Source organism: Alligator mississippiensis, chromosome 7 (assembly GCF_030867095.1).
Source record: "Alligator mississippiensis isolate rAllMis1 chromosome 7, rAllMis1, whole genome shotgun sequence".
Taxonomy (NCBI): domain Eukaryota; kingdom Metazoa; phylum Chordata; order Crocodylia; family Alligatoridae; genus Alligator; species Alligator mississippiensis.
This window is the reverse complement of record NC_081830.1, coordinates 81,160,031-81,181,803: the sequence shown is the minus strand read 5'-3', so window position 1 is coordinate 81,181,803 and position 21,773 is coordinate 81,160,031. Positions and strand designations below refer to the sequence as shown.

Sequence of the window (21,773 nt, the reverse complement as noted above, 5' to 3'; positions counted from 1 at the left end):
CTTCACTTGACATCTTAAGCTAGCATTGTTATGCACTGATACATAGGTACTGCCTCCACCCTAACTTGGGTGTATTTCTGTGGTCAGTATAATGAACTGTCTCTCCGTTTGCCACCAGCTCCCTCCCTGCCTGTGCACAAGCAAAAGGCATAGTATAGAGAGCCCAGTTGCCAGGTTTGGTGCTTCAGCAGAATGGACTACCTAAAAGACACAGCTGAGGAGAAAGTGCTGCTGAGCTCCTGCAACCTTGGGGCGATGGATCTTTGGGTAATTCAGCTGCCAAATACCAAAAAGTCCTGAATTTCGCAAAATGAGATTTTTTTCAAAGGTTTTATAGCTTGACTACATTTGGGTTCTGCTGCCCTTTGAAGTGTTTGGATAATCAGAATATAACAATTTCCCAATACATATAGTTGAAGTTTAGACAGTTTCTGGACAAAAGGAGCAAGTGCCCAGTACTATGATCTCAATCATTTCTGCATTCAGACTAAACAGGCTTCCTTTCTCAAGGTGTTCAAATATTTTAAATACTGAGCAGCATTACATACCAACAAGATTTCTGGGAACTTGAATAAAATCCTCCACAAATTCCAAGTAACTTCTAGCCTTTTTTACTGCCTCAGCACTCTGAAAATGGACAAAAACCAAAAAATGTTTATTTGTTAAATCAATTTGATAAATAAAATCCTGTTCCAAAAGCTGGAAACTTTCAAAACAACTTATTTTCAAGATGAAGGAGGAATGAGATATAAATAGGGATGCACCGATAAAGATTTTTTTGACTGATACTGATAACCGATTATTGACCAGCCATATCGGCCAATACCGATCCGACTGCTGATAAGCAGCTCGGCTGCTTGGAGGCTAGCATCCAGCCGTTAAGTCTGCACCCGGGGTGCGCAGCAGCAAGAGGTGCCCCACCAAACGAGCCATGCACCGCTCCATCCCATACCCCACCCCTGTTCTGCAGCACTTGCCTCTGACCCTGCCCCATTCCCTCCCTCACCGTGGGGGCCTCTATCCCCTCACTGCTCCCCCCACGACGCTGCTTTCCAAGGTACCTGGCTGCGTGCATGCTGTGGCTGTGCACACATACGCTGCATTTATCAGCAACATTATTGGCCATATCAGCCAAAAAGAGCCGATTGCTGATAATGCCAATTTTCTGTTTATCGGTGCTGATAACGTACAGACTGATGTATCGATGCACCTCTAGTTATAAATTAATTTAGGTTTGCATGAAATAATAGAGAAATAACATGGGTAAAATGATTAAGAATTAAACACATTTGCAAAGCAAAAGCATGCACAGTGAAAAAATTGTTTTAAAATAGCATGAATAATATTATCTTGTGCAATTTACAACTGTAATTTAGTATTAAAACTATTTGAAATGTCCTCTTTATATCTAGCTTGTAATCAATGACTGGAAAGACTTTTTCACATTATGTCAAAACACAGAATATTTGTGAAGCAGTATCAATATAACATCATAGAGACTCAGTGATTTTTTTTTAATCTGTAACTAGTTCTTATTAACGTTCAAGAAAATGCTAATATTATCCTAGATACAAAAATATTGAAGCTGTTTGTTATAAAGATTTTTTTTAATTCTTCCCCTTGTATTATCTGAACATTGAAGCAAGCAGGATTTCTATGTAAAAGCAATATGTAATCCTATATAAATGATTACATAAACATGATTAAGATTGCATGGACTGTAAGGTGGACAGAAAACCGGCTAGATCGTCTAGTTTGCAGCCAGTATCAAGTAGGCTGCCCCAGAGGTCAGTCCAGATGCTGGTGGTTTTGTTCAGTATCTTTATCAATGATCTGCAAGATGAGGGGGGAGGGGGGTAATGCAACCTCAGCAAATGTGCAGATCACACCAATCTGGGGGAGCAGTAGATACAGAAGAGAACAGGGCTAGGATTTAGAGAGACCTAGACAAATTGGAGGATTGGAAGAAATCTCATGAAGTTCAATAAGGATATATGCAAAGTCCTGCAGTTAGGATGGAACAATCCCATGCTGGGGACTGACTGACTAAGCAGCAGCTCTGCAGAAGAGGATATGGCATTACAGTGGGCAATAAAATGAATACGAGCCCCTTGTTGTAAACAAGACTAATGGCATACTGGGCTGCATTAGGGAGAGCTTTGCCAGAAGATTGAGGTAGGTGATTATTCTCCTCTATTTGGCACTGAGGCCACATGTGGAGTACTGTGTTCAGTTTTGGGCCCTCCACAATAGAAAAGATATGGACAAACTGGAGAGAGTCCAGCAGAGGGCAACAAAAATAGTTCAGGGGCTGGGGCACATGGCTTATGAAGACAGGCTGAGGGACCTGGGCTTGTTTAGTCCAGAGAAGAGAAGACCAAGGGGGGATTGAATAGCAGCCTTCAACTACCTGAAGGGTGTTTACAAAGAGGATGGACTTGGACTGCTCTCAGTGGGAGCAGATGACAGAACGAAGCGCAATGGTCTCAAGTTGCAGCAAGGAAAGTTTAGGTTGGATAGCAGGAAAAAACTCTCACTAGGAGGGTAGAAAAGCACTGGAACAGGTTACCCAGAGAAGTTGTAGAATCTCCATCCTTGGAGTTTTATTTAAGGCTTGGTTAGACAAAGCCTTATCTGGGATGATCTAGTCTGGGATGATCTTGCTTTGAGCAGGAGGGTTGCATTAGGCAACCTCCTGAGGTCCCTTCCAACCCTCATTTTCAATGATGCTATGGGTTTCCACAACTTTTTGGTTTCCCAACTTCTCAGTGCTAAACTTTGCATCCTGAATACCAGTTTTGTTTAGCTTCTCTCTCAGCAAAAGTTGAACGGGATTTCAAAGGATGAAGAAACAGGCATTTCTTTAATCAAAGGGCATTCGCCCTACAAATTTTAAAGGCCGACTGCAAACAGTAAGGTGGGACAGCTTGTCAAGGAAAACTCTGTAACATCTTTTACAAGGGAAAATTTTAGGCAAACTAAATAGAGGGGTCGCTTCTAGATCTCTTTCCAATACAGAATATTTTTTCTTTAGCATTGATACAAGCTTTAAAAAACAAAACCATCACCATCACATAAGCATTATTATATCGGACACACACGGGCATATTCGGCAGCAGAGGAAAAGGTGGGGGGAGCTGCATCAGCAGTGTTCCCCCACTAAAGCAATGCTAAAAGGGTGGTTCTGTCCCAGGCCGTGCGGACAAGCCTGTGAGCTCAGACAGCTCACTGCTCACATGCTGCACAGCCTACAGAAATTGCAACCACACAGGCCTGCCCCCTCCCCCCCAATATTGCAATAAATTCTGAAATCAGGAAACATGGATTTATATTATTTGTATGGGTAAACACCCACCATCCCAGCCACATCCCACTGTACTGACATGAATTAAAATCTCTTAATTTGTGCATGTTCACAGGCTTATATATAACAGGATCCAGTTTACTGTGCAAATACAAAAAGAGGGACAGACTGCAGAGAGGATGTTTAGCATCACATTCCCGGCATGGTGCTCTAGGGATGGTTTGGAGGCATCAATGAAATCAAGCCATAGCTCCATAATCTCTGTGAACTCAAAGGACAAACAACCCAGTATAAATGGCACCCAAGTAACCATAACCATTGCTACCAAACCTGGCTCTTACTTTGCCTCTGGGGGCAAAACAGGAAGTGTACCATCTCGACTGCCCATCGCATATACTAGAGTCTGGATATATTCAGTCTACTAAAAATGTTAGGTGGACATGATAAGTAAATATCTATGACACAGATCAATTAAAACAAGTCCAAATTTGGTATGAAATAAAATATAAAACTGCCCATTAATGCAAGTTTAGGCTGCTCTTCTGCTGCAGAAGTGCACAAAATTGCCATAGCGGGCAACAGAAGGATCAATCCAATATATGACTATCTTTGGATAATGGTGAACTGTCGTATGACTCCTCTGTTCTCAGTGGCACACACAGGAGTGGGGGCTGTCCAGAGAAAAGGAATATATATATATATATATATATATATATATATATATATATATGCATGCCATACAAGCCCTGGGTCCAGCAATCTTCCAGATGCAATAACAGCCTGTTGGGGGCTTTGACAGCCAGAATAAATAATGTCCTTATACTGTTCTCCTTTGCACTGGGAGAAAGATCAGTAGCAAACCAAGGAATAGAGAAGCACAAAGTTAGCTTTAGTGCCAGATTTGCAGTGCCCTCCCCAGCTGCATGTTGTGCTTCTCAGCTATGGTCAGTGCTCAGAGCTGGTACAGTCTAAAACTAATATTTAAATCACTTACTGGTCTATCAACATGAGCATACCTATATTTGCATGTTGCAATACATTTATTATACAGGAGAAACACCAACATAAATATTTTATCCTGATTAAATGTTGCCCACATACAAGTAACTGTGTTATGAAAACTCCCATATTTCTACCTTAAAACAGTGTTTCTTAGCTTTTTGGCTAAGAGGTATTTAATATCAGATATATTCTACAGTAGAGGGGAATATCTTACATTAATGGTGGCAGACACTATGTAAAATGGTTCATTTACAGCTTATAATTAAATGCAGAAAAATGTTAGTTTTGCAATTACATGCATGTGTCAGAGCAGACTCAATTAACTGAGTCTGCTGGAGCATGTTAATTAACAAGCTCCAGGACCTCCATATCACATCTACTCGGCATTTCCGCTCTTCAAAATGGCGGCAGGAGCGCTCATCGAACGAGCTGTAGTTCAAGCACCATCGTCACCATTTGAGTGCGGGATGCTGAATCCACGTGACGCTGCAGCCTCTTTAATTAGGGCGACTCTCAGAGCCTCTCTAATCAAAGTGCCCCCCCTCCACCCTAGAGCACATGTATAGACGCCCAATTCTGGCCACAAATCAGCACCAGCAGAAAAAATTAGCATGATACATACAGCAGTTGGTAATGAATGGAAAAGCAGCTGGCTTTCATATTCATATGCGCATGCAGAGGGAGTTAGACAGTAGGCACAAGCTTTTCTCCTTACCTCTCCATAGATCCTGAAAGTACCACTATCTTCCTCTAGCTCGATTGCTGTAACTCCTGGGACCTTCCTGGCTTGCTGTATGTTACTACCATGCGTCCCTATTGCAAGCCCCATTAAATCTTCTCTGACGACAAACTCCTCATGAAATGCTGCTGCAAGTTGTTTTGTACACTTCGAAGAGAAGACAGAATTTGTTCACCATAAGAAGGGCCTCAGCCTTGAACACAGTTAGATCATTCTTACAACCAATTAGACAAAAAGAAATGATAAGAAACAGCTTACTTCTAAGTGTTTTGTGGCTTCCTCATTTCTTGACATGAGCATTAGCTTGGTACGAATGCTGCGCAAATGCATGTCACTTAATATAGTCACTCTTTTCACTGTTGCTTCGCTAGCAGACTACAGCAAACACGAGGGAAGATAAGGGTTATTGCTTTTAAAAAGGCAACCCACATTCAAAGAGAAAGTAGAAATCAAGATGGACTTTTTCACATAAGCTGAATTTCAAATATAAACCTCAAAGAATCTTACAGTGAGATGTTCCTCTAATTGATATTTAATCTCAAATAAAATTGGGGTTTTTTTTGTTTTTCTTTAAATCATCATGCATGTTCAGGTCACCCACCAATTCCATGTGAGAGCCACATAAGCAACCGGAGGAAGCTAAAACTGAACAGGCAGATTTATATGGAGAATTTAAATAAAAATAGGACTAAAGATCTCACTTTTGTCCTTCCACGCCTAGCAATTTTCCTCAAGCCTACCACTTGCTTAATAGGTTGTGCTGATGATTCAAACAAACTTAGGCAAAAATATTTTCTCTTCCAAATAACCCAAGCACATTATTTCTTCAGAAAAGATGCATCTCTGGAACACATTATCCAAGAGAAGAAAGGTAGTTCCCAAACCTACACTGTTTTTAATGCATTATGGACACCCCTCTAGGGACATGCTACCAAAAGATATATTTTAAATGATCGTATCAATATATCTATGCATTAAATTTCTTATAATTTGTGCAGTTTTACAACTGAATATATTTTCTATGTGGATATGTACAGTCTGTAAGCAACTGAAATGCTCTAAGTGAACCCAAAATTAATGTACTGCTTACACAAAAAAAAATACATTTCTTACCAGTATTATTAATTGAGCAGTTTCAGCATGATAAAAAATCCGACAAGCTCCTACAGCTTTCTTAAAATCTTTATGTGCATTTTCATTAGCACACCTACAAGAAATGCATTTATAAAATGTTATTCCAGTTGAAGACAGCATTATCAATAAATGTGGCGTAGCCCTATAATTGAAAGCTAACTATGCTGCAGCTAACTTTTGTAAAAATGATCTTTGTTTGGGAAACGCCTGACTAAGGCAAGCAAGTGTACAAACAGTCCACCTCATTTCACAGTGCATGCGCAGGGTGGGGTAAAGCAGTGAGCAACCCATCCAGGTGTCCTATAGTACAGTAGCAGTACTAGCAGCTAATCAGTACAGGGCTAGAAGCTCAGGAAGCAGCCCCCTTTGGCCCAGTGCTCTGTTCTCATGCTGTGTAAGTCAGGCACAAGAAGGTACTTAGCTCAACCACTAGATAATCACACCAGCCTTCTGGAGTGAGACACAGCGTGCAACTGTGCTACAGCATGATTTTTGTGAAAACTGGCCATACTGGGGAAACACCAACACGGGTAGGAAACCACTGCTTTAGCATTTATTTGAAGTATCTTTCATGAAAAGGGCTGTCTAAACTTACTGAACTATTTTGCCTCTCTCAAAAGCCAAGTATGAAACAAGCTTAAGACATATGGAAAAAGATGCAAGCCATAGTGAAATAAGTAACAGTGATGTTATAGTATTCAGAGTTACTCACGCATCTCTGAGATCTTCAGGAACTTCCACTGTACACTTAAAAAAGGTGTTCTTTTTGACAGTTTTATTCTGATTCACAGGTCGAAGTCGTTCATACGTGACAATTTCATTGTAAGTAGCGTCACAGGCAGCATATTCAATGACATAAAACTAAGGGGAAAATGTTTTGTGAAAAATCATTGTTAACTTAAAAACAAACGTTTCACAAGCACAGGGACAGATTAACTGATGGTCACCCTCAACACCAAAAAAAAAAAAAGGAAAAAGAAATAAGTTTAGCCATTAAAAAGGAATTCTACTTTAGCATAAGGCCATGACCAAGCAATGTTATAATTCTGGGCAGATTTCTGCACCCGCTCAGTGCTCTATTAAAGCCAGTGCTTAACCTATACAAAGCATGCTCATTTTTCAAGTCATTTTTTTTCTGACAGCCAGTTTGATCAACTCAATTCAAGATGACATTTAAGTGGTTTTTCTGCTTAACAGTTCTGCAACAAGAACTTAACAGACATTTTTCTAAAAAGGCTGAGACGCAACAGAATATACTTCCTTCTACATAGATGCATTAGCTCTGCAACAACAACAAAAAATACATTTTTTTTTTAAATCCCAGAAGGACCAGGCAAAAGGAAGAGAAACTAATCTTCCTTTTTCCAAGCTATAGAGTTACTTTGCATCTGTAATGCCTAAGAGTAAGACATTCCCACCCACCCCCACAAAAATGGTTTGTGCCAGCCATGCAGATTTCTTACATATATGTTCCCCAAATCCTCTTCTCAAAACTTTGGGAATGCAGAAGTGTGGGATTTTCTCCTGCTCCCATGCAAATACAGGTGCTCAGTTTTGGACAACCCATACACACTTGACTCAACCATCCCCTCCAAAAGCATGGATATATTCATTAAATGGTTCTATGATTTCTTTCCGTAAGGCAAGTTCCAATTATAAATGGAATTCTAAATCTTGACTATGAAGCTTCATTAACATAAATCTGGGATTGGCAACATTTTTGGGCAGAGTGCAGTTGGAAGATGTTGGTGTGCTAGGGATGGGAGCTCCAATAGGCCTGATCCTTATTGTGGCAGCACAGCTCAGGCCCCTTCCCCGCCATCTGCCCCGAGACATGCGTGCACCCACCCCCAGCAATGAGATGGGCAGAGGCTCCACAGACCCCGGTGTAGCTGTGAGCAGCCTGGGCTCCATGGCAGGCAGCAGAGGCTTGCCCAGACCATGGGCTAGCTGTGGCAAGTGACTGCACCAGGGTCCACAGAGCCCTGGCCTGGCTCATTGCTGGTGGCAGATGCACTCATTCTTAGGGACAGACAGCAAGGAAGGGGCCCAGGCTGTACTGCCACAGCAAGGATCGGGCCCCTTGGTGGCTCCCCTGCCATCCACCCCAAGCATGCGTGCACCTACTGTTGGTAAGCCAAGCCAAGCCAAGACTCTGCAGACCCTGGAGCAGCTGCTTGCAGAACAAAGACACAGCTTTGCTGTGGGAGTGAAGAGGAAGTTGAAATGTATTCAATGTAGTAGCTCACCGTGACTTTAAAAAGTTGATGCTGGAAGGGCTAAGCACAATGGGTGCTACCATATATCCTATTCAAATGAGCTGCACTAACCTATCCATCAGTATGTTTGCCCAATGTGTTTTATAGTCATGCTCAGTGTTGGCTGCATATAACCATCTTCATAGCTGGTTTTCATTACTGAGCACATGCTGCTTTAGGCAGCAGTTTAAATGATAGATAATGTATGTAATGAGGTTTCCTTGTATGCAAATGTAAGATGAAGAACTGTTTTCCCCCTGCTGACTGGGGGGGGCGGGGGGAGGTAACCTTGTCTTAATGTCTTATCCTTTGAGTAAATATGTTAAGAAGTGACAGAGTAAAAGAGAGACGATCAAAGCATGACAACAACCTCTACTGTCAAACTTGATGAGGTGTTTGGGGAATCAGAAGGCTGGAGAAGTTCTCATTTGTATATATACAAATTTCTTTGTTGTATAATAAAAAAAAGACTGCATATCATATAATTACGGACACTTACAATTTCTCATAATTTAAAATTCAAGTATCTAATGCCCTTTCAAATAAATTAGCTGGACAGGAGTAAAATTACAAGCTGCTATGGAATACAAGAACAACGATTAACCCTTATAACAGAGGGGATGGATGAGACATGTTCCAACAGAATGTGTAAAATGTCACAAAGGCGGCTTGCAGACGTTTAAAGAAAAAAACAAACAAAAAACCCGCACTTTACCAGAAGTAGCAGCACGTTACTTTGACCCAGCTCTGCAGCATCTGTACAGATCGGGCACTTCAGCAAGGCTTTTTCACACTTTTAGCTAAAGCTGATTCAATCAGCTATACCAGTAAAGCCCAATAAAGCCCCATTAGCCCACCTGATCTATACAGACATTGGGCGAGCCAGGGTCAACTTCTGGGCATGCACTGGGCTCAGCGCAGGAGTGTGCCAAGTTTAAAGTAAATCACCTTTTTTTAAAAAAAACATCGACAAGCAGCCAAAATTACTTTTCCTGCCAGTCTGTTTACCCACCCAGAGCAGCATAAGAAAGAAAATTTCTAGATCAACAAATACCAGAGGAAAATCATTTGTTTCAGGTGAAATGGTCACCCCCAATAATTAGATTCTATATATGGAAAATTTATAAGTTTCTTGTATAACCAACTGCTTTCTGTCCTGCCTACTTTGTCCCCCTGCAGCCTTCCTGCCCCCCTGCCACATGCAACCCCACTGCCAGGGGGCAGGAGGCTGCGGTGGGTCCGACTCCCCGAATCCCAATGCTCCCTGCCACTTGAGAGCCCCTGTGCCAGCAGCCCCAGTACTCGGCTGCAGGTACTGACTTTGAAGTGCCACGCAGAGAAGGAGCCCTGTGGGATATTTTAAGCCCTGCTACTCCAGTCTCCCCATGACTGGAAGAAGCAGAGTAGCCTTTGCACCCCACGCTTTCCCCAGACTGACCCCGAGTCTAGGGAAGACTGGGAGAGCAGGGAACAGAGAGCAGCTGTAGGTCAAACGCCTGTACTGCTCCCTCTGCCAGAACAATTTCTAGCAGCGAAAATTTCCCCAAAATTTCCATTTCTAGAAATGAACGCCTGCATGTAGCCCAGATTTAATGAGTCTCGCGCTACATATCTTCAGGGACCCTGGTTTGTTGTGATAAAAAAAACGTGAAAAGATGTGCCTCATATATACACATACATACACGCACATACACACGTGTGTATACAGATATATCTATATCTCTATAGGTATTAGTTGAACACAGTTTTATTGACATATTTACAAATTTAAAGCAATTTAGAAGCCTACCAGTGCCTCAATCATTACATCCCCATTATCTCCCAGCAGCTCCTGGCCACCTCAGTTATTAATCTCATGGCTCATACATATTCATGGTCTCCAGGGTCTCCTCCAACAGGAAAGGCACCAAGACAAAAATTACCAGGAAACGAGCACAGGGCAAGAGACATCCAGCAGCTACTGCCCCTCCCCACTGGTCCTATGACTGGCATCCAGACCTCCCCCCCACCCACCAGTCTGTCTGTGCAGCTCAAAGGGTTTGAAAGAGACCAAGCCCTGGCTGCTCTGCACCCCGCCAGGTGCCTGTGCTGACTCTGCTGCCCCCCCGGCACAGCGCCCTCCCAGGCATCAGCCTTGGCCCCCGCCCAGTCCCAATGTCTAGTCTGAGGGAGGAACGGAGCCCAAGCTCCCCCAGGCCCATCTCCATCCCCCCATGCACACTAGGGACATCAGGGCGAGTGCACTGGGCTCCTGGGCACACCCTAGCTGTACACAACCCGGGGGCTTCAGTTCTCCTTGCACAGCAGTGCACCACCTCGCACTTGCATACACCCTGCATGCACTCCTGCATTTGCATACATGCCCAGGTGAGGACACCCCACTGAGATGCAAATGAAAGCAGCCAGGAGATGCAAAGGGGGGGGGGGGGGGAGGAAGGTGACTCATCAGGAAGGCAATGGAGGGGGAGGGGATAGGGGCAATGGAGGCCTATGCAGCACAGGGAGGAAAGGGTTAAAGCCAGTCCCAAGAAATAGTTAGAACAAATAGAAGAACAGCGCTGAACCCTCCTCAGGGATGTCTGTGGGGGCAGGGGCTTCACCCCTATCCTGGACAGGGGGAGGCCCTGCTCTCAGATGCATTATGGTAGCACCTGGGGGGGAAGGGGAGCAGGGATAGAGTGTCCAGTGCTGCATAGCCAGTGGGGTGGGAAGAGAAAAGTTAGTCTGAGACAGCCCTGGCTGATCTCAGATTCTCAGGCCCAGCCCCGTCAGCCCCCCTAAGACAGGGTTTAGGGTTTTGTACTGTTTTTGCAAGCAGCTCATTGCAGGTTGGAACTCCACCAGCCTGTGGAGAGCTGTTTGCAAAAGGGGAAACCTGCATTTTTCTCCTCTAAAGGGGAAAATCTGTGTTTGCCACAAGAAATGGAACACCTGGATCCCTGCTTATCTTACACGTCTACTGCAGATCCCATAGTAGCACAGGGGTCTTAAGAGGTCCTACCTCGCCTTTCATCATTCGAACTTTTGCTAGCCACCAGCCACATGGTTCTTGCTCATTTGCTCGTGAGAAAACCTGAAAGAAAATAATGAAGATAGAATTTATATAAAGCACAAATGCACATGATTCAATAACTCAGAGAGCTGAGCCAGCAAAAAAGAGCAAAAAACAAATTTCATTAGCAACCTATTAGCATTTACCAAGACAGAAGTGACCAGTAGTATATTACAACTTTAAAAGTTTTTTCCCTCCCAGTGTGTAATGACAATTACTGGTAGTTGCACATTTCTCCTCTTATGCAGATGAAGAAAGCAAATTTCCTTCACATGTTACTTGCCTACATGGGATACAGCTTCCAAAGGGGTTTAAAACACAAGCATGACAATTCACTGAAAGGTACCTAATGACATTGAAGTCTTACTATTTCATGATAAATTTAAACACTTGCAGTGCATGTAAATTTCACAAAAACAAAAGAATTCACAATGGAGATTATCACTTTGTTCTCAGTTTACCAACTATTCTAAGGGGTAGCAATGAATTTAAGCCATTAAGTGATCATATGCCCTGGTACTACAACACTTAGTTAACAAGCGAGTGACAGATTAGATAACATTTGCAACTTTGAATCTTTGCTTCACTTTTCTAAAATTAACCTAGGTCTTTTACACTTTTTAACTGTGGGCCTAGCATGCGAAAGGTGCCCGGTTCAAAACTGTGTGGGTATATTAAGTAAAATAAAGCCATCAGAAAGACATTTATAACTAGACCGAATAAGAGAGTACAAAATAAATCACTAAAAAATCTTGCACTGGCTAGGAGACTGACTAGACCAATGTTGCTCAAGCTTTTGGCCCTGTGGCTCAAACAACTGAGGTGGGTCCAGTCCACAGGCCAGAATGAACCCCGTGCGCCAGAATCAGACCCTGGGGCCTGGCACCATTCCCCCCCCGACCCCATATCACATGCCAGGATTGGTCCCCAGGGCCCTGGCACCACCCCCTCACACCCCAGCAGGCTGGAATTGGGCCCCAGGGGCTTGGCGCTGCCCCTCGTGCCCCAGGATTGGTCCCCAGGAGCCTAGCACTGGCTGCTCAAGCCCCAGCATGCCAAGATTGAGTCCCAATGACCTAGCACTGCCCTCATTTGGCCCTGCATGCTGGGACTGGGTCCTAATCCAGGGTGCAGGGCCTGGGGCTCCCCACAGGTCTGGAAAGGTGGGAGTAGTACCACCTAGGGTCATCGGGGGGGTTGAGCAGCGAATCGGGGAGACCTCCCCTGGGCCCCACGGACAGCGCTATATAGGCCCCACCACAGCCGCTGGCTCCGTGCTCCGGCCGCTTGCCCCCCCCGCCGTTCGCCACCTGGCACTGCCACCTCTCTCCTGCTGCCAAATTTCCAGACCTATAGGGAGACCTGCAGGCTGGATCTGGCTAGAGATTAAGCAATCCTGGACTAGACCAAAGGAATCTGGCTAGAGATTAAGCAATCCTGGACTAGACCAAAGGAGTCCTTTCTACTTGTAGCTTTATATGCCTAGGTTATGGCATTTCTTGGATTACATATCTAACAGAGTCTTTATTAAATATTTTTATATCAAATCTTTATTCCTAGGAGGCACTTAACTAAAAAGAAAGAAGAAATTAAATTAAATGAAACATGCTCCCGAACCTGTAAAACATAAAGCATTCATTAACAGTAAGAATTTTCCAAGGCTGAAAAGACAAACACTGCCTTTCTGTCAAGTGTCAAAAGCCAGTTCATTAGTCATCTTCAGAAATTTTTATCAATTAAAAAAGCCTTAAAGAAATGTGTTTTTTTAATTCTATGTCTACTTACAACAAAACTACCACTAATAAAACTGTATTTAAAAGCGCAGTTTCACAGTGGATGGAGTGGTAGCCACATCATCTCGAAGTCAAATGTAGTTATTTAAAAAAAAAAACCAAAAACATCCCAGTTCATTTACTACCTTTTCTAGTCATCAAGTGCTTTTCCAGAATTAAAAGACCTGCATATTCCTGACCCATCTTTTTCTCCCTGATCCTGCAATGATGTCAGAAGGCTGACTTGTGACATCAAATTAATTCCCATGACATAACCAAATTATAAACACAGAATTATTTTATTTCAAGTAAAATAGATGGAAAAGGAGGGTGGCGATAGAGAATTCAAGTCAGGATAACAAGAAATAACTGCAAAGTGTCCAGAGAAAGTTGACCAAGTATGCTGAATTTTAGCACAAATTCCCTTCCTCTAAGTTAAATGCTTTGCAAACATTCCTTTTTAAAATGACCTTAACTCATCTGTTAACAGCTGGAAGGAACAGGGTCTAACCTTACACGGCTGAGGTTTCCTGTGAGCCAACTATAAAGGTGGGCCCCAAGAAAAAAAAAACTGGAAAAAAAGGGATGCCAGTTGTTTTCTGCTATGGGAAAACAGTGGAAGACAGCACTTTCTAGGTCTTTTTAAATATGAGGTTGAGCTCTTAAGAACTCAGGAGGCAAACACAATTAATATCCAGGAAGTGTCACAATAGGATAGTGAACTGCCTCTTCTTCAGCTGTCAGTACATCATTCTTTATGGCCCTTCGCAGATGTTAAAACAATCGTGCAACTAGTATCTGAGGAATTTTATGCCCCATCCCCAAATCATGCATCATGCCAACCAGACAGAGCCAAACCAGCACCCAGGACCACCCTCAGCACCATCTCTGCTGGGGTAGGAGGCAGCCGTGTCCTGGATCCTATTTTCTTGATTTACTATATTCTCTCAGTCGTATTAGAATGTGGCTAGCTATATATGTGACTGCCATATTTAGGCAATCCACTGTAATTAATACTGTGTACTCTTATAACCTCTTTTGTGCAAGGAAATTATTATATAATATATATATCATTATTATATTTTTGTTTAAATACTTTAAACAATTCAACAAATGTTAATGTTACCAGTAAGCAATAAAGACAAGCAAATTTTAGCAAAGAAAGTTAAGGAAGTTATCAGAAAATTATATGGTACATTGGAGACAGAAAAGTATATACAACTTGCTTTTCCAAGACTAGTGGGCTAACTAATAGTCTTCACAGCTTCTCTGAAAGGTTGTGTGTGTACATACACTGTAGTACAGATTACTACTCAGGTGCATCTAACACCCTAGCCTATTTTGTATGTTATTTATTATTCCATAAGTATGCTAAAAGAACACAAAGGCTTTGAAAAGACTAAGGTTGCGTATACACATTCAAATGATCAAGGAGAATTCTCTAAGGTCAACTAGCTGGTAGAAAAACTGACCCAGAGATGCCTGAACAGCCATTTAAATGCTGAGCCCTTGAAGAGCAGATTGGTCTCAGTGTTGGTGCTGCACAGCCAGGAGGTCCCTGTGTATACATCTCACTGTACTCTACAGGCTCCCTCAATCTGCCTGGAGACAGAATGGCAGCAGTACACAGGGCAGCCCTCACTAGCTGACCTAGATTTCCCAGAGTCAGCCTGTCTCCCTGAAGCACAGTATGGGATTGTGAAGGGAATATGTTCTGCTCCCTGCTTGGCTGGAGCAGCAGAGTCCAGCAAGTGACACACTGTCTCCTAAGGGGAGAGACAGGGAAACAAGTCACCCTGGGATGCTGGTGGATTGAGCTTTGGCTTCTCAGAAGAGAAGGTGTACCCACATTCTTTGTCCCAAGAGAAAAACCTCTCCCAGGAGTGATTTAACTGTTTGTTCCCAGAATCTCTCTCTTGAAGTGGTCATTTTGCTCCGGAGACAAAAAACCTGAACATCTGTACTCCTGTGATGTCTCCTGGGAGAACAGCTACTCTCCCAGGAGAAACTGAATATCTGTATGTGGCCTAAAATGTGCATTTTACACACTTAAGTAATTTTTCCTTTATTTCTTCTTTGCTTATGCCCTCATTGTTTAGATTTCAAGGAAGACTCAAATTTTCATTCTATCCTTAATGAAGAAATGGTTTAATCTGAACACAATTCAAAACTATTGACAGCAAAGAAACACAGTTTAATGAGGGCAAGATCAAGAGGGCAGGAGCAAGACTTAAGCTTGGGAACCCCAGATATATTTATACTGGCTAAAACAAACATCTGTTTTTTAAAAACTTTATTTTTCACAGAAATAAAAATGGTGTAAAAGCTCTTAGAAAAGTTCTCCATTGTTTCAACTCTCTCAGTTGCCTTAACATAAAAGCTGAGGTTTTGTTTTAGGTACTAAAGTCGTACTATGTTACCTATTTCTTTATCATTAAAATGGCACAATCTCTTCCCCACATATTTAGTGTGAAAGCAGTCTTACTAGTACAAAATGCACCTATTCCGGTGTGTTTTAGTCCATTAGGAAAATATATCAACTGTAACAAAACCTATATGTAGGCTAGGTATGATATAAATATTAAATTATACACTAGCTGAGGATTAAAATTATTTTAAGTGGCTTAAACTGAAAATCAGCAAACACTACAATATTAAGAACTTTAGATAGAAGTATTCAATCTTTCACATATTTCTTCCAAATATCCAACTGGCAAACTGAAGGGAAGTTATTAATAATATTTAGAACCCTGAACATAGTTCTTTCCCCCCAATATCTCTAATCTCTATTTAGCAAGTTATTTGGTTTTGCTTCAGTTTTAATGTCACTAGAGCCAAGATGCCATATAAATACTTAGTTCCATTTATAAACCAGCAAAATCTATTTTACTAACTGTGCAGAAGATGAAGCTTACATGTTTTAGTGTGTCAGAGATGTAAGATGGCACTTCCTGGAACTAAGGAACATAAATGCCAGGGCAGCAGCAATATCAGTTACACTACTCTAGCAATAAGCTTTCTCCATGACATGAAGTTAATACCGCTGCCTGTCTATACCCGATTGCTCCTGCCAGCAGAAGTTCTGGCAGCAGCCAGCCTTTAGCGCACATACCCCTTCTCACACAGCAACGCCACAGCTCCACTGCAGCAGCTGTGCTGCCAGAAGACCCAGTGCACCCTGCGAAGGCATAAGCCACTGAGGGACTGCTACAGCCAGTAAAAACACAAGACTGCCTAGAGACACCTTTTGCCAGCCACCAGTGACAGAAGCCTTCCTCCAGTTAACAAATGCAGTGTAAGTGCTGTCAGAAAAAAAAAAGTCCCCATTGTGTTAATTCAGGATGCACTCAAAGTTTTGCTGGCAGAACTCAAGCTTTGCCAACTAAAATCGGTAATGCAGATTGGGTATAAATATCTATGGTGCCACTGAAGGTGCCACACCGTACCAACTGAAGTATTCTTACTGATGATTAACTCTTACCCTCACATTACGCTAGCTTGACACACTACGCTCATTTCCCACAGGCCCCTGCACCTTTCAAATCATTCCTGTTTCTGCTGGGCTTGACCAAATGAAAGATTCTTTATCCCACCATCAACTGTCCTAGGGTTTGTTTCCAAGATGCAAAAAAATCCCAAACCTTACTAATTTCAACTAAACAATCCAGAGTCTGCCTTATCTTCTGCCTGACTTTAAACTAACACTGCTACCTCCTCCTTTCTAAATTAAAGGGAATCAAAATGTCGTAACTGGTATAAGGTGTCTAAGATGTATCATGATTCAAAATAGAATGCCATACTGCTTCGCTTTATCCCTTCGGTTTCCTACCTACTTTCTCAAAAAAGCGTAGCTGTATTTACTGCAATGAAAGTCAGTAGGGCAGTCATATCACTGGGGTTTGTCAACGTTTTCCCCCTGAAAATTAAAGTGCAAATAGCCTTATCTTTTTGTAGAGTAAGTGCCACCCTGCCCTACCTTCTGCCAGACCTCTGGTAGATATGGCTAACCACCTTTCTATTTGCATTTTAAGCAAATACATAATTCTGGCTCCATGGGGAATTCTAACTTAAGTCTAAGTCCTCTCTTGGCAATATTCAGTCTCTTCAAAACATTTCCAGATAATAAAATAAGATTTAAACTGTAAATATTAATCCACTGTAAAATTTTTTATGCTATCATCACTTGCTTTAATATGTAATCAGTCTAATAGTCCAATGTTTTATAGCCACACAGAAGTAGGGTGATCATCTGTCCCACTTTTCCCAGGACTGTCCTAGATTTCGGAGGCTGATACCAGGCATGGGCACACACTAAATTCAGCATCCTGGGCATGGGACACAGTCCAGCAGGGAAGGGAACTTGCATGGTGTCCCAGGAAGGTGGCCTGGCAGATACTGTGGCTGCCCTGCCTGCCTGTTGCATCACACTGCTCTGCCTCCACCTCTCCCTGTAGCGCACCGCTGAATTGGGAGGGAGGGAAGAGGGGGGGGAAAGGATAGGCAGTGTCCTGGATGTCTCGCATTTCTAACCAAGACAGATGGTCACCCTATATAAATGATATGCTGTAATGCAAAGTCTATGAATCATACGAATCATATGAATCACGTGCACAAGAAAATCGTTTGCCTTTCTGTTGGCAAAAGATAAGGTAAGAAATTAAATGTACAAAACTTCAAAATTTAAATTTTCAGTGCTCTACTTCAACTCTGCTGTAACAGCACATTACATCCTAAGTATAATTTCTATTGCTACCACATTTAAAAAAAAAAAAACACAAATGTAAGGGTCTTATTTTTATTTTTCGATCGATCGATCGATCGATCAATAGATAGGTTTTTTTGGGGGGGGGGGTTGTTTGTTTGTTTTTTTTTTTTGTTTTTTTTTTGTTTTTTTTTACACACAACATGTGGTTTGTATCATGTTATATTACAAAGTCAGTATCTTATTTACTCAATTCCAAGACAGGGTTTTTTCTCCTTTCATCATGGGGAAAACAAAGCTGCATTTTAGAATCAAGTTTAAGAAATACTCCAGCTAGGAGCAGTGAGAAGCAGCTGTACACAAAGTCCGGCTGAACCAAACAGCAGGAAAAGTGCACAAGTTCCTCCTTTCAGGGTCTTCTCCCTGCACAGCTCCTCTCCCGCACTGGCAGAAAACAGACACTGGAAGGAAGAATCTGTGTGCTACTGCTGCAGTCTCCAGCTGAGCCGGACTCCTGCACAGCTGCTTCCCACAGCTCCCAGATGGAGCACTCCTAGTCCCAGCTGACACAGGGGTGGGTAGAGCCTCGCTGCCGCTCCTACCCACTCTCCAGGATGCAACTGTGGCAGCACACTAGGGCGGACTGATTTATCATAGATTCATAGATGTTAGGGTCGGAAGGGACCTCAATAGATCATCGAGTCCGACCCCCTGCATAAGCAGGAAAGAGTGCTGGGTCTAGATGACCACAGCTAGATACTCATCTAACCTCCTCTTGAAGACCCCCCCCAGGGTAGGGGAGAGCACCACCTCCCTTGGGAGCCCGTTCCAGACCTTGGCCACTCGAACTGTGAAGAAGTTCTTCCTAATGTCCAATCTAAATCTGCTCTCTGCTAGCTTGTGGCCATTGTTTCTTGTAACCCCCGGGGGTGCCTTGGTGAATAAAACCTCACCAATTCCCTTCTGTGCCCCCGTGATGAACTTATAGGCAGCCACAAGGTCGCCTCTCAACCTTCTCTTGCGGAGGCTGAAAAGGTCCAGTTTCTCTAGTCTCTCCTCGTAGGGCTTGGTCTGCAGGCCCTTGACCATACGAGTTGCCCTTCGCTGTACCCTCTCCAGGTTATCCGCATCCTTCTTGAAGTGTGGCGCCCAGAACTGCACGCAGTACTCCAACTGCGGTCTGACCAGCGCCCGATAGAGGGGAAGTATCACCTCCTTGGACCTGTTCGTCATGCATCTGCTGATGCACGATAAAGTGCCATTGGCTTTTCTGATGGCTTCGTTACACTGCCGACTCATGTTCATCTTGGAGTCCACTAGGACTCCAAGATCCCTTTCCACCTCTGTGCCACCCAGCAGGTGGCACAGAGTCAAGTTGATTTAAATAGCTGATTTAAAACTAGCACGCTGAAGGCCTGACTTAAATCATTCTATAGATTTTTTTTTGTTCTCTAAAGTTATATTTTCATTGGTTGATATAACAATTAAAGAAACTAAGCACAGTTTTTACATTATATTTGATACATACGCAAACTAATTTATATATAGCTTAACATATTTGGATTGTTAGAAATCCTACATTTAGAGTACATTATAAAATGGTGAAATATATATTTCTTATTCACTAGTTCACTAAATGATTAACTTTTTGCTCATGTTTGTATCAAGCTGCATTAAGATGGCAACTTGAATTTAATTACACACACAAAACCTCGACTTCAACTTTATAACACTTTGATGTTTTGGATACAGAAACTTTTTGTAAACTAAAATGGTGCACATTCACAACTAATTTATTAAATGTTAGCATTAAATGTTATTAGTCATATGAATAATAATAGTTAGTGAATTAAACTCATTATTTCAGGCCACCCTGGGAAAATTATTCTAAAATACCTAGATGAAAGTCATTTGTGCTCAAATTCTTACTTGCCTACTTCTCTGTAAAGTGAGAGACTTTTTTTTTTTTTTTTTTTTTAAATCTAGGCTGTTTTGAAAAAAAGGTTTTAATTCCTTTCTCTCTAGGTTTTAGAACTCACATTTCATCCTCCTTCCTCATTTTTATATTGCTAGACAGGAAAAGAAAAACAAGCTTTCCCGCTTTTTTGCCTCACAATTGATCTCGGCTTCAAATGAACTGGTCCAAATGAAGAAATTTTTCTTTCTGCACCTGCAAAAGAGGCTACTGCTGGTAAGTGCTGGTTTACTCCAACAAACTCTGGTTCCAGGTGCTTTGCTATCAACTTCCACCAGCTCAATGGCGTCACTTTCTTTAAAACATCCTCAGCAAATATGTAGTGCTTGAATGATTCACCTCTAGCCCTGAAAATGTATTATGGTTGGCATGATTGATAGGTCATTAGTAGATGCCCATATAGCAGCACTTTCCTCTTTGACAGTTAAGCATCTGGTACTTTGTATTAAAAGTATAAAGCAAGAAAATGAGGTGGACTAAGAACTTGATCCATCTGCTTCTTTACTGCCTGCCATTTAACTTTGCTGTTGGGTATTTCTTGCTTTCATGTTTCTTGAAGTTCTTTCCACATCCCAACAGCATCCACAACAGAGCAACCATCTTTCTGTAGTTTGTCCAAGGCTATGGAAATACGTTTTAGCGTATTCGGTTTATCTTTTACGTTTTTCTTTAGTCCCATGTTGACTACTTTATCTGTGATATTACAATCAAGTTTGTCACAATTTTCTTCACAGATGGTTGTTGGATTAGGCAAGTTCTTAATCAATAGCTCAGAGCAGTCTACCACTGAATTCCACTGCACACTTGGGGGGAAGAATTAGCTTGGATTCCCAGGGCTCTTCAGTGAAGCTGAAGCAAACGGGTTGTTACAGAAGTATTTTGTAATTGCAACATTTTCCTTAACTCCCGAGGTACTTAAATCTTTGGCTAAAAGATTCATGAAATGAGCACTGCACCCATATGTTCTAAGTTTTAGGTGTGCTTCATTAGCTTCTAAGTTTTTTCTCATCCGTTACATTTGCAGTATTTTCTGCAACAAGGCTATGCATGTGTCACCTGGATTTTTGCTTAGTTTGTTATAGCTTTTCCTGCTGCTACTTTTAAATATTCTGTAGTGTGTGTATTTCCTGATGAAGCAATTGTTTCTGTGAGATAAACAATCCGTTCCAACACCTGCGATGACTTAGCTGATCCTTTGCATCAAGTAATATAGATCCAGCATCCCTTGCAGGGTCAAGCCCCCATCTGCATTTTAAATATTGTGCCATATTTCTAAAGCTTGACAGCAAAAGTTAGATGTTTTCACTCCTCATTCTTATATAGAAGAAAGATCAGCATTTAACTCCAGAGATATTAGTACAGATTCATTTACTCAGCGTATTAATTTACATTATTTTAATAGATTGTACTAAAATTAGTATCTTAATATAGAATAGACTAAATCCAAATTTCGTTTTAAGACAGTTTTTTTATTCTTTGATTTAAATTACAATTGCTTCCCACTTTAAACTCTCATTTAAAATTAAAAAATCTGGTGTTTTGATTTTTTTTAAATCACTGATTTTTAACCACCCTGCAGCACACAGGCTCCACCTTCCAGCTTGCTGCTAGCCAGCAGGGGAAACCTGGGAAGGAAGAGGGTAGCTGGGCAGGAAAGGAGAAACCTATGCACCATCCCCACTGTCCCCAGCCTAGCCAGGGTCCCTGCACAGGGTAGAAGCAAGTCAGGCGCAGCTCTGGGGCTTTGCCTGTGCCCAGATCACCCGAGGAAAGGAGTGGAAAGGGGGCATAGGCCAGGGGTTAGGCTGCCTGCCTCCCTGCGCCACCCCCAGCTT

General features: G+C 42.2%; 1 protein-coding gene across 6 annotated transcripts in view; it reads right to left on the bottom strand.

The window, feature by feature from the left end:
• The window catches only part of FXR1 (FMR1 autosomal homolog 1), a 65,196-nt gene that overhangs the window by 13,687 nt on the left and 29,736 nt on the right, over window positions 1–21,773 (bottom strand). For all 6 annotated transcript variants that reach the window (XM_059731176.1, XM_014606217.3, XM_014606216.3 and 3 more), the window contains 6 exons: window positions 11,439–11,510; window positions 6,892–7,040; window positions 6,159–6,252; window positions 5,304–5,420; window positions 5,022–5,192; window positions 549–627 (listed from right to left, as the gene is read on the bottom strand). In XM_059731176.1, the coding sequence (XP_059587159.1) occupies window positions 549–627; window positions 5,022–5,192; window positions 5,304–5,420; window positions 6,159–6,252; window positions 6,892–7,040; window positions 11,439–11,510 (682 nt within the window). The remainder of the gene's footprint in view (window positions 1–548; window positions 628–5,021; window positions 5,193–5,303; window positions 5,421–6,158; window positions 6,253–6,891; window positions 7,041–11,438; window positions 11,511–21,773) is intronic.